This window comes from Leucopleurus acutus (genome assembly GCF_964270905.1).
Source record: "Leucopleurus acutus genome assembly, chromosome: 1".
NCBI lineage: Eukaryota > Metazoa > Chordata > Mammalia > Artiodactyla > Delphinidae > Leucopleurus > Leucopleurus acutus.
The window spans coordinates 167,974,687-167,988,854 of NC_139142.1; the positions used below are offsets into that span (position 1 = coordinate 167,974,687).

The following is a 14,168-nucleotide window of genomic DNA, read 5'->3' on the forward strand; positions in this document are numbered from 1 at the left end:
GCCAAGGAGGCGGCAGGAAAGGCGGCGCGACGCCGGAAGAGCCCTCTGCACCTGCGCACGCAGCGGGCGGGAGCGGCTTCTCTGGCCTGCGCCTCTGCTGTGGCACGAGGGTGACACCTTCCGGCTGGCGGGAGCAAGACCCCTCGTTCTTCCCGGACCTACGCGGGACCCTCGCCACCTAGAAAAGCGGCTCAGGAGACCGAGAGATGGGGAGCTGGGCTCTGGTCGAGTCGTGACCACCCCCAACCCCCTCTGGTCTTGTTTCCTCATGGGAAGAAAGGATTGGAGTGAGCGGCAAAAAGCGCACAGGGCCAGGTGTCTTCTCGCTGCTGCAGCCAACCAGCAGGTGCAGAGCCCCACGCTGCTTCCTATGGCCCTTAAGTGGATGTAGAGTATCCTGCTGCTTTAGCCTTTGGGTACCTTCCGTGTACTGATGGAGCATCTACCTTGTGCCAGGCGCTGAGGATGCCACAGTGTAAAAGGAGAGGAAATATATTCTGATGTGCGAAGTGGCAAAAGATGAAACTGAAGAAGGCGGAGGCAAGATCAGAGTCATTGAAGGGTTTGAAGCAAAGGATTGGTAGAGTCACATTTGTTGTGATTAGAAAGATCACTGGCTGCAATGTGGCCAATAGAGGAATACAGGTAGGGAGACCTCCCTCTTAAATGGAAGATGGTAGCCTGAACCAGAGTAGTAGCAGTGGGAATGGAGAACTGAGAGCTGATCATTTCAAGCATACTCAAGAACTAGAATGATCGGAGCTTGGGGAATGACTGGATGTGGAAATGAGAGTGAAGAGTCAGGGAAGATGCCCAGGTTTGGGGCCCGAGGAGCAGGTTTGGGAGTCTGAGGTGAGTTGTTCAGTCCGGGACATAATGAGTTTGAGATAGCTGTGGGACACTAAGTAGAAATATTAAGGGGGTAACTGAATGTCTGTAACTGAAGCTTGAGAGATCTGGACTGATGATGGATTCTGGAGCCCTCTGAAAATAGATGGTAATTGAAGCCATGCACGTGGATGAGATAAAGACTCAGAGTGTGCAGACCATGAGGGCCCAGGACAGAACCCTAAGAAAATGTAAAGATAAGGCACCAAATGACATTGGCCAGATGTAGGAGTACGTAGCAGCCAAGAAAGGGTACTTCAAGAGGGAGTAGTCAACAGGGAGTAGTGCCACAGAGAAGGCATGTAAAACAGAAATGAGCGGTGTTAGTGACCTAGGTGCTAGCAGTTTCAGTGCAGAAGAGGAAAGAGATAATATGTGTAGAAAATAATTCGATTTCACTGTGAAGGAGTAACTGGTATTGGAGGAGCACATGACGTTAAGATGTTTTTTCTTTTTTAAACTGGAATGAGAATTAACCACATTTGAATATTCATAGGAATAAGCCAAGAGAGAAGACGTTACAACAGAGGGAGGAGGTGGGGTTCTGAGCACAGGTGGAGACTGACCTGTCTACAAGAAGCCTTACTCAGACACCCCTTCCTTCGCAAGAGAAGGAAAAGTTTAGGTGCACATGTAGCTGTGTGTATAGGTTTGATGCGAAGAGCTGGAGTTCTTTCATTAGCTGAAGGAGAGAAGGTGTTGAAGATGTGAGGAGAGTGGAACAGATTTAAATACTCTGGAGAATGTCAAAGAGCTAACTGTTGAAACTCACTCTGCAACACTGATGGTCTAGCTGAACTTGGAGACCATGAAATCATCATGACCCCAGTCTTGTACAGTTATATCATTTTTAAATGCCTAGACCCAGCAGCCAGGAAGTTGAAGATAAGGCAGACAACTGGTTTCATCCAGGTGGATATGAGAGGGTTGAGGGTTACTGAAATGGTTAATGGTGATCAAAGATCAAAAGTGGAGAAGCAAAAAAACCAAAAGGTTGAAGGTGGAGTCTACTAGAGTAGGGAAGGAAGAGGGTTGACAGAAAGGACGGAGAGGTCAAGGGAATGGCAGTCTTGAGGTGCAAGGACACATGTATGGGAGTGTGTGTGAGAGCTGAAGAGGCATTGAAGGTTGTGGTCAGAGTGTAATGTCTGAACTTACCATTTCAGAGGTAGTGCGAGTCCATATGACAAGGTACATGGTGTGGTCATGAGCAGGAGTGATTGACATGAAATGGTGAAGGTTACTGGAGGTTAGGAAGAAAATGGAAAGCTAGGTTTGGCTGGGTTGTCCACCCACTTGGATACTGAGGCCACTCAGTGTGAAGGCTTTGGTAGAAGTGAACCAGGTGTTAAACCAAAGCCATATTTTCTTTGTTTGAAATCAGTTAAGAATTGGGGCACAAAAGCTGAATCAGCATTATATAGAATTAGTTTGGGGTGAAGTCATGACAGCCTCAGTTAAAGCTTTGACAGTTTAGATGGAAATAAAGGGGCCACTTGCAATCGTGGATTATTATGTTATCTGGCAGTTGACTAGATGAGCGAAGGCAGAGAGAGGGAAGAGGTGCCCTGCAAGGACCATTCAGGCTTTCTCAAAGGCCACTCAGGAGTGGGGGGGTGGAGAAGGGGGAGGGGAAAAGCCATCAGCTCCATTTGCCACCCAAACTGTACATCTGTTGTTGCTGCTGCCCCGAATCTTTGCCTCTGGAAAGGAAAGAGTTGGAAAAAATACTGCCCAATGGTTAAAAAAAAAAAAAAAAAAAAGGGCCTATGATCCAAATGGCAGAAAACCCATTATAAATGTTTATACTGGTTCCTATTTTCTTTTACATTTCCTTCAGGTTTTAGTAAAGTTCAATTTAGAAACTCTCTTATCTTAGCCTTTGCCAATGGAGAAGATGGAGTTTTTAAGTGTGCAAACTCGGCAAAAGACTAAATGAGCCATGTAGCTCTTGGGGCTGGGATTACTATAGCACCGTCCTCTCTTATGAATGATGCATTGTCTAATTCAAGGGACAATTTTCAGGTTTTGAATCTGGATAACTAGAACAGGGAAGCAAAAAGGAGGAGACTGAAGGAGACAGGACTTGAAAGGGAACAATTTTTTGTCTAAAACATATTGCATTTAACATACTGCATTTGAAGACCTGGCTCTCTCTAATGCCCTATAAAGTTGTCTGTTTCCCGATAAATTTTTTTCTTGCAAATTAAAAGTACTGCTTATGTGGGCCTTAAAGAAGCAACACTTTGGGGGCTTCCCCGGTCCGGGAAGATCCCACATGCTGCAGAGCTGCTGGGCCCGTGAGCCATGGCCGCTGAGCCTGCGCGTCCGGAGCCTGTGCTCCGCCAACGGGAGAGGCCACAACAGTGAGAGGCCTGCGTACCACAAAAAAAAAAAAAAAAAAAAGAACGAACACTTTGATAATGCAAACATATAATCACAATTTGTTGGGTAGATACTGGAGTAATCACTCTTCTAAAAAATAGAAATTGCTTATATTCTACAGTAAACACAGATTAGCCAAGTATCTTTTTGGGTCTCACTATAAGGTTTGAGAACGGTGGCATTTTGGGACCCAGCAAAATAATATTTTCCCGCTTTGTAGCTTGGGAGATAGATCTCGGTTTAAATTCTGCTTACAACCACTTGACCTTTTAAAACATGAATTTCTTGGCCTGTGAAATGGGTATTATCATAGTACTTCCCTCATACTGATGTTGTGAGAAGCAAATGAGAACGTGTGTAAAGTACTCAGTGCAGAAGAGCCTGGTACCCAGGAGTCACTCAGGTAGCTCTATTAATAAACGATGGCGAGATGGTCCTTACACTATATCAGAGTAAATAACAAGCACAGTTTCCTTTCTCTCACCTACTGAGAGTAGAACAGGGGAGAAAAACCTGAGACTGAAAAAAACTGATGAAGCAGCAGACGACAACAGTTGTTGCTGCTATAGTTGCTTTAAGGCAACAGTAAGGCATTCTTACTATGGGTTGCATTACTTCCATAAATTAAAAATAAGGTTCAACCTCAATTAATTAGAAGCTTTGTTCCAAAATGGTGTCTTACACTCAACTTTTAGAAATGACAAAAAAATAAATAAAAGTACAATAGATGTTTATTTTTTTTTAATTCCAGGGGATGTCCCATGTCAGTAAATGGTTCCATTTCTTGTCCCTTGTATGACTACCTTCAGTTACATGAGACCTCTGCCACCACCACACCTCACTACCTTCTTGAAAATATCAAATACTACTTTAGATGGAAAATTTTTTTAACCTAATTACCATTTAGAAATAATTCTTAAGTTGATACTTAAAAGAATTGATTTCTACACATCTTCCACAACTATTTGATATAGCTTAATCACACATATATTTTTAATGAGATAATCATTTTGAAGGGAAAAAGAATTTTATATAAAAATTTTGCTTTATAAAAGTGTATAAATGTCATTCTGCCAATATACTTCCTATCCCCTCCTTAGGCAGCTGTACCTCTGACAGTGAGGTCATGAATGTTAAAACATATTTTATTTCTTGGATAGGACTGTGTAGGTGAAAGTATACTTTTCAGGAGTGATTCTGTTGGATATCTTTAAAGTTTCAAAGCAGCTGTTAGAGATGTTAGTATTTCATTCCAGTTCTTGCTGCGTAAGATTATCGCCACAGAGCTGAACTGATGTCTGTTTACTCCGCCACCATCAGCACCACCGCCATCATCTCAATCTTGGGAATTCTCAACCGCATCCCCCGCAGAGAGAGACACGTACAGTGGTGCAGCTTAGTGATAAAGAAGCCAGTCTCGGAGTACACCTTTAGATCCTTTGTTTGTATCACATTATTGTGAATTCGTACAAATTTCATTTATCGTTTAAAACTGTACTATGTAACATATTATACTATTATAAAATATCCTTTTCTGTAAATGCACTGAAGATTTTCTTTGGCATTTGTTAAGCCTATTTCTAGCAATACTGCAAATGCTAACCACCAGATAGTTAGAAACTCCAAAGATGAGGTCAGTTTTCATTTTCTGAAATTAGTTATTTGAGTTAATAGGAATTCTGTAGGAATACTGACCCACCTCATCTTATGTAACCTTCAAAAGTTAAAACAGGAAAAAAAACAAACCAGCTATATAAAACAAGAATCTTTCGGTTATAAAACTGCTGAAAGATCATGAGTCAGCTAATCTATGAAATTATGCAAGATAAATAGCTGTTTTTTTTTAAACAATTAAACCGGTTCTTTTTCCCCCTAAGGTTATAAGAAAATGGAAAATCTCCCTTTAAATCATGCAGAGATTTAAGTCAACACTTATCTATCTTTTCTAAGAAATTAAAATGTCTCTTATCTTACAGTTATATTCTGTGGCCAGTTTTTTATGCCTTTGAGACTAGGCTGTATGGTACTATTTAGCCATTATGTATTATAATGCTGAATTATGTATAAAATATTATTTCTGGTATTTGTCCATCTTCTATGGAAGTGCCATTATTATTGCCAGGGGAGCTAAAAAAGAAAAAAACAGTCTTGCTAGCAGCAGGTGTTTCATGCACTACTTTCTTCAGTCCTTTTGTGCCATAGTGAGAATCTGGACCCTAAATGAGAACAAAAGGTTCATTAGTAATTTTCATTTAATAAGCAATTTAATGTGGTATTTTAATTATATTACCGATCTACTGTATTTCGTTATAGCTCTTGTATAAAAATTTATGCCAAGTCATTTAAGGAAAAATGTAGTTTTTGCTACAAGCTAATTAATGACTAAAAATAATGAATGTAGAGCTCAGCTATTAGAGGACAGTGAAATGGTTTTAAGGAAATAATTGTTTTATTTTATCTTCTGTCAAACTTACAATCTCCTACTCAAACAAAAGGCTATTTCTTATGAAGAACTATTTCTTTCAGAGCAGAGCTCTGCTGAGAGGCACTGCTCTTCTCAAAGCAGTGGAATATTTTAGCTCCCACCTTCCTGCCTTCTCTGCTTCCGACAAGGCTGTACTGTTAGTGACTCTCAGCTTCTATTGAAACACGCTCTCTATAACATGCAAGAGGAAACCGTGGGCCCCGCCAGCTCACCACCTGGAACATTCGGGAAGACTCTTACTTTGAGTGTTGCGCATGCTGTGTAGCACACGTTGGGTAGGATCTCTATGGGTTCTTTGAACATGACCCTGAATGTATTAGCAGTCCCATCACAACTAAATCCAGTATCATTTTGTCCCAGGGTTTGTTTTTTTTCATATTCAATGATCTGTAATTTTTAAAAGAAAAATTAAATTTAAGTTAAAACAAAGTTTCGTAGAAGAAAGTATGAAGCCCTTAGGCACAGCAAAATAGACTACTACATCTCTCTGCTGTAATTTTTCTCTACTGTCTCTAACCACTAAAGATGGCTTTAAACACGCTGTCAGAAAATGCATTCACTGCAGTAAGGATGGGGAGGATGTCAGATAACTGGGCTTTGGCTGCAGGAGAGAAGAGCTTCTAAAAAAGACACATGGCTTGGGAACTGGTGTTTAGGCTGTGTGGATTTTAGATACCTGAGGGAAATGAGCCTCTACTCCTTGCTTGCCTATGTCTTGTTGCTGGGAAATTCCTGTAGCATTTCCTATGTGGATATTTCAAAATATGAAAATTCCGTCTTTTCGATTTAGTTCCATAACCTGTGCCAGGCACTGAGGGACACCCTCAAGGAGCTTCTAGTCATTAGAGAAGACAAGTAAACAATGACAATTCAGTACAGCACCTGCAGTAAACAGCTATGCATAAGATGAAGTGGAGGAGGAGAGGAAAAACTGATTTTGTCAGGAAGCGGGGAGGCTCCACAAAAGAGAGTTTTAAAAGCTCAACTCAGAGGTTACCAGGTTATAAGAGAAAAGTCTTCATGCAAGGGAACAGTATGTGCGGAGGCCAAGGCTCACAAAGCCATCTTTTTGCATACATTAGGTAAAAACGGTAATAGTAAAACAGGCTGAACGAGTACATGCAACGAGAGATCAGGACAGTGGCCACCTCAGGCGGGATAGTGACCAGAAAAGATCACAAGGGATGTCTGGGGTGCTGTAATACCCTGTTCCTTGATCAGGCTGCTGGTTACACAAGTGTGTTCGCAGTTTATGAAAAGGGAGCCATACGTACCACTTATGTCTACTTTTCTGTATGTACAGTCGGCCCCCTGTATACGCGGATGCAGAACCTGTGGATGTGGAGGACTGACTGTATTACGTCATTTTATATAAGGGGCTTTGAGCATCCATGGATTTGGGCATCCACAGGGGGTCCTAGAACCAATCCCCTGAAGATACTGAGGGACTACAGTATATCACAATTCAATTTAAAAAAAAGACATGATGGTGCCTTGGAAAAGTAGTAAGACAGGATTTCGTTGTGGTAGTGTAATCTAGAGTAAACCACTTCTCCGAGCCTCAGTTTTATCTTTTAATCTTGGAAAAAAACTTGTTTGCCTTCTTCCTAAGGCTATTGTGAGACTCAAATTATAAAACTACAGCAACAACGACAGCAACAGACTATGTTCCAAACACTTTACATGCATCATCTCAACCGCTGCTCACAAAAACATAATGGAGGTACCACTACTGTCAAAGTAAACAAGGACACTGGGGCTCAGAGAGGTTACCTAATTTGCCCACAGACACACCCTTGAGATGGTAGAGCTGAGATTCAAACCCAGGCAGGTCTATCTGGTAGTGTTATCTAGAGGGTGCATGGCACTAGCCACCGGGCGGAAGAAAATAAAGAGAAGTCCTACTTCTATTCATTTTATATTTTATCATTTTAATATACCTATAACCCCGATGCCCTCCCTCAGACTGTACACAGGAATCTGGTGTCTCATGTAATATGGGAGGGGCACTGAAGGAAGACAGGGGTTCCACAATTGAAGAGAATGACTGTGGGGCCCTCACTCCTTCCCAGGCCTGCAGATTACACAGCCTGCTTAAGGGGGCTTATGGATCCTATGGAGAGGATCTTAACAGTATATAAAGTAAAACGGGGGCTTCCCTGGTGGCGCAGTGGTTGAGAGTCCACCTGCCGATGCAGGGGACACGGGTTCGTGCCCCAGTCCGGGAAGATCCCACATGCCGCGGAGCGGCTGGGCCCGTAAGCCATGGCCGCTGAGCCTGCGCGTCCGGAGCCTGTGCTCCGCAACGGGAGAGGCCACAGCAGTGAGAGGCCTGCGTACCGCAAAAAAAAAAAAAAAAAAAAGTAAAACGGGGAGTGATCATGAAAATCTTTTATACCCCTAAGAGGTCTGCTGTGGCTTTTTTGCATTAAAAATTATAGAAAAAAAATTTCCTAACCTTTAAAATCTTTCAAATAAACAATCTCAGTGGCTTTGGTTTGTAAGAGCAACGAAATGACATGAATGATTTAATTTATAGCTGAATTTCACTATAAACGTTAGTGGATAGAATTTAAAAATGAGCATGATTTCATTAGCACAGCCAATAAAGCAATTCTTCCATTTGGAACAAGGTGTCTTTGTGAGGTAGTAAAGTATGTTTTTTGGCTGTCATCAGACCAGACCTTTATTTTTGTCTGTGTAGGGCCCTCCTTGCTGCACACGGGCTTTCTCTAGTTGTGGCAAGCGGGGGGCTACTCTTCGTTGCAGTACGCGGGCTGCTCACTGCGGTGGCTTGTCTTTGTTGTGGAACACGGGCTCTAAGCACGAGGGCTTCAGTAGTTGTGGCATGTAGGCTCAGTAGTTGTGGCGCACGGGCTTAGTTGCTCTGCGGCATGTGGGATCTTCCTGGACCAGGGCTCGAGCCCATGTTCCCTGCACTGTCGGGCAGATTCTTAACCACTGCGCCACCAGGTAAGTCCCCGGACCAGACCAGATCTTTGAATTGTTGTGTATCTTGAAAGTCAATGATGCATTTTGATCACAAAGTTCACCAATGTTTTTACTATTAAAAATAGTATATTAATTAACATTTTAGAAAGGGTAGTTTTTTCCGCTGAAAGAAGTCTGAAACATTGTTTACTTCCTTTTTTCATTTCTATTTTTTGTGTTTTAATTTATGTATAATATAAAGTAAGTATAGTATTGCAGAGGTATATGTGTATAGTAAATAAAAGTACAATGTAGATGTGTTTCAAAAATAATTTCACTAACTGGGATGTGCAGTCAAAAGTGTGGAGAACACTGGTTGACTGGAAGGGAAGGAGAGAGGTGCTTCACTTTCTTCGAGATTAAGTAATCGTGTCATATCTGGAAGAACTGAGGTGGAGCAGACCTAAGAACGGGGCAGGGTATGGTCAGACAATCAGAAATCAGAGGTGTAACCAGTAGTTATAGGAAATTAGACAGTCTCAAGCCCTAGAGTTCAAAGTACCATGAAAAAAGCAGGTGGGTGTTTTGAGACAGTCAGTGCACAGCAGGATGAACTAATAGAAGGGTTTCCTGGACAAAGGCGAGCTCCTTGTATGTTAATGCTTCTGTTAAGGACCCCAGGACCTCAATTTTCTGAAACTACACTTTTTAGATCAATTGTAAAGTGGAACCTCTAGGCTTAAAATACTAATAGGCTTTTATACTGAAATTTGGATTTTGCCGAAACAATATCTTATCGTAAAATGACACTTGTTATGTATTTCAGATGGTATACAGTGGGCAAAAAAAGTGTACCTGTATATTCACTTGATAATCCGTTGGACCATGAATAGATCCATATAAACCAAATCCGACTATAGAGATTCTTCTATTAACTGTGAACCTGAGAGAATGAGGCCAAATATAAAATAACATACATAATTCAGTAAGCATTCATACTCCAAAGGCTTATACATTTTTAAAGTGTTACTCAGAACATCTAATTTTGCTCATAATAAAGAAAACTATCAAAAATTAAACATCCTTGGAAATGTCATCTGCTTACCAAAAAACTCTTGCTAGAGTAACTTATTGGAAACTTAAGTAGAATCTGTTTTCATTTTTGAGCCAAGCAATTTATTTAACCTAAATACCCACTTTTGTTGTGATGATAATTTTAGTCCAAATCTGTCTGCACATCTCCTTCATGAACAGAGATGTGTCAGCCATCAGACCTGATGTGCAGCGTCCCAAACTCTGACAATTCTTCAGCTCGATGAATACTTACTGGGCCTGGCACTGGGGAAATAATGGTCAACAAGATAGTCTCTGCCCCTACTGCACTTATGGCCTAATGGAGGACACTGATAATAAATAAGTAAACAAAGGGATAAATCGTTAATTATAAGTTGTGATAAGAGTTGTGAAGGAAGCAGGCTGCTGTAACAGAATTGGTGGTGGAGGTCTGGGGACAGGACCTAAGTTACACAGGTGGATCAGAAGGAGATTTCACACTAGAACAATTAGCAGATCCAGTTTAGTCACCATAGTTAAGAAACAGACCCACCTTACTCCATGTTATAAATGTATAAAAACTAGCATCAAACACAAATGGCACTAAATGACTGTATAATAAGAGATAATCTATAATATAAAGCAGTTATCCTCAACATTTCATACTTTAAGAACTGAAGTAACAAGTTTTATTATTATTACTACCATACCATTGCCACTTTATGAGCACTTCCTGTGCCAGGCACCGAGCTTCAGTTCTTTACATGAATTATTTCCTTTAGTCATCATAACAGCTCTATAAACTAAGTAACACAGTATGATTTTTATCATCCTGTTTTTATAGCTGAAGAAACTGAGATTTAGAGAAATTAACTTGCCTGGATCAAAATGTGTAGCAGAGCTGGGACACAATCCCAGGTCTGCATGGATCAAAAGGTCACACTCAATCACTATGTTAAACTCCCAGTATGAGGATCACGTTAAAATTTTTAAAATATATTATTTATAATTTTTTATTATAAAAAAGCAATATATTCTCTGTTTAAAAAAAGTCAGAAAATGCAGCTAAGCAAACAAGAGGAAAAATTTAAAGCATCTCTAAATCTACCATCTAGAGATAACTTCATTTTCAATTTGGTGCACTTCCTTTTCAGACTTTTAGTTCTGTTTTTAAACAATACAAAAACAGACTTTTTTCTATGAACATATATGTATTATTTTAAAAACAATGTCAGAATATATATATTTTTGTAACTTCATGTAAAAAGGTAAAAAACTACTACTGATTCATTATATTTAAACAATTCCTACTTGTTAAATAATCTAGGTTATTTGCAGTTTTTGTTATTATACAACAATGCCATGATGAACAATCATTTCACAGTGCCTTCATTATTTCCTAGAATAAATTCCTGGAAGTAGATTTTCTGGGGAAAATGAAAGGCATATTCTTAAGGCGTTAGATGAACTTTATCAAATTGCTTTCTGGGAAGATTATAAAACTTTACACCCAACAAGGAATGAAGATCATTTCTATCTCACTCTCAACAACCACAAGTATCTTCATTTCTTTTTGCTGTTGAGAAACTGATGATTGACAAATTCTATTTATATTTGATTACTGAGTTAACACATTTGCTCATATGCTTACTATCTACTGGATTTTCTCTTTAATGAAAAACCCACTCACATTCTTTTCCCATTTTTCTCTGCTGATGAGTGTCTTTTTCATGTGGATTCGAAAGACCATGTTATATAGTTATTATATGCTTTGTCAGTAACATCCATTACAAAAACTTTCCTATTTGTCATTTATCTTTTAACTTTATGGTGGTTTTGGATGTAACATTTTGAATTATTTGTAGTCAAATTATGATCTATGCCAAGTTCAGAGAGGCCTATCTCATCCTCATAATAAATAAACATTCTGTTCCGGCACCTTCACGGTTTCCTTTTTTTTAACGTTAAAATTTTAATTTATACAAATATTGGAAGATGGCATCAGTAAAGATCTAACTTTATTTTCCCAGTGGTTAATCCTTCCTCACATTCTAAATGTTCATTTATATTAGGTTGGTTTCTGAACTCTGTAGTATGTTCCGTACAACATTCTCTTACAGCTTTACAATATTTTTCATATTTGATTAATACCACTCTTTTAAAAAAGAAACCTTTACTTTTGCAAATTAATTTTAGAATAATTTTGCCAACCCACTCCTCCCTACCAAAAACATGTGACTTCTACAAGGAACTGCCTAACTCAGAAAGGTTAGTTTGGAAAGACACTGTCTGATTCCAGTCGAAGTTTTCCAATTCTTTATAAAGATACCATACTGTACATTTCCTATAGGACTTACCCCTGCTACTTTATGTTATTTGTTACTATTGCAAGTGGGGTCTGTTTTTACTCACCATTTTAACTGAAAATTCAAACATTAATTTTATTTATTTATTTATTTATTTTTTTGCTGCATCGCATGGCTTGCGGAATCTTAGTTCCCTGACCAGGCATTGAACCCGGGCCACCACCCTGAAAGCGCCAAGTCCTAACCACTGGACCGCTAGGGAATGCCCTAAAATTTTTTTATTGTGGCAAAATATATAACAAAATGTACCATCTTAAGCATTTTAAAGTGCACCATTCAGTGACATTAAGTAATTCACACTGTTGTTAACCATCAACACCACCCATCTCTGTAAATGAATTTTAATGACACAGGAACATCACTGGGTTTTGCACATACGTTTTATAAGTTGCCACTACTATGCATTGGTTCTAATAGATTTTTACTGATCCTGAGGCTGTCTGGGTGGACTAGTTGTTCTCAAAAGGAGTTCTGTGCCCAGGGAGGCAGGCTCTGTTTTCACAAAGGATATGATGCACCACTGACAGGGAGCCAGGGACACCAGATTTACTGCAATACTTAGGAAAGTCTCCCGAAACAAAGAATCTCAACCAACTTTCAAGTGTCCTGTCAGAATTCATGTAGATGAAAAACTTGTTTTTAACTATGAGACTTGAACTTAATCCCTTTTTATTAATAAACCAAGATTTTTACAGCAATTTTAACATTCACTGACTTTTACAAGAGGTGACTACTATACAAATCGAGGAAATATCATACAGTCATTTCTCATTATTTGTGGTAGTTATATTTTATAGTTGGTGCAAACACAGAATTAGCAAATACTAAACCACTGCTCTTAGGGGGAATGTACACACACACACACACACACACACACACTTACACACACTCACACCACTCATGTGGATTATAATCTTAAATCCTAAGAACGACGCATTCTAGTATACCCCATTTTCTGTGTTTCACAAAAGAGAAATGGAATTAAGGAGTGTTAAGTGACTTGCCTGAGGCCACCCCACTAACAGATGCCAGAGATGGGATTCAAACTGTCCAATGGCCACAGAGCTGTAGTGTCCTGCACTGCACTGCCTCCTACCATCTCCATCTCTGTATGAGCGCTGAAATAAGAAGGTAGAGCATCCTCCTTGTTTGAGCTCACACAGGAGCATGCTCCCAGGCAACTAAAATCTTTTCTGTGAATGACTAAGAAAGCGCTGCTGGTATTGATTTGGGGGTTACAAATAAATTCTAGCGAGTAGATGAGTTCTCAAATATGGAAACTGGATAAACAGGATGGACCATAGTTTGCTTTAGTTGAAACTTTTAAAGAAAATGACAAAATTGGCAGCAATGCTGCTCATGGTATTTGGGACATGGTATAATACACCTGTTCCCTGCACCTACAGCTGTCTCAGTGTGCTGGTGCATACAGGTACTATCTCTGATTGCTTGTTTGTCTTCTGGTGCTGCCCAAGTGTCTACATATTGAAGTACACATTTGATTTTACTATCAGTTACATTTACTGTCCTTTACATTACAACTAGGCCATTATATCATTTTAAAAAAATGAAACACATTATCTATGAATTTCATTTCAGGTTAATAAAGGGGGAATACAAAATATTTATTACAAAAAAAGGGAGAACTAGGTCTGATGGAGTGAAGAACTACTAATATAGACGTTATCTGAAAAAAATGAAAAACACCTCTTCCTCTCCAATATTTCTTTTTCTTTTTTGTTTGTTTATATTGAAGTATAGTTGATTTACAACATTGTATTAATTACATATATTTCTTTATCTTTATACCTACATCAATCAGAGTTTTAAGAACACTACTGAAAAACAGCAAGGTTACCAGGCATCCCTATCTTGAGGTTTCAATAGCCCATCATGTTAAAGGAGTATTCTTCTAGACCTAGCCTATTAATGGTTATATCTGGATCGAGGGTAAAATTTTATCAAAAGTCTTTGTGGTACGCAGGCCTCTCACTGTTGTGGCCTCTCCCGTTACAGAGCATAGGCTCCAGATGCGCAGGCTCAGCAGCCATGGCTCACAG

At 39.7% G+C, this 14,168-nt stretch overlaps 1 protein-coding gene across 1 annotated transcript in view; it reads right to left on the reverse strand.

Annotated features, from left to right (window-relative positions):
• Positions 1–4,026: 4,026 nt before the first annotated feature.
• Positions 4,027–14,168, reverse strand: part of BTBD1 (BTB domain containing 1) — a 45,068-nt gene continuing 34,926 nt past the window's right edge. The window contains exons 6-8 of the mRNA XM_082852635.1: positions 9,545–9,632; positions 5,999–6,145; positions 4,027–5,489 (exon numbers count right to left, since the gene is read on the reverse strand). Coding sequence (XP_082708761.1) covers positions 5,331–5,489; positions 5,999–6,145; positions 9,545–9,632 — 394 coding nt within the window. The 3' untranslated portion in view covers positions 4,027–5,330. The remainder of the gene's footprint in view (positions 5,490–5,998; positions 6,146–9,544; positions 9,633–14,168) is intronic.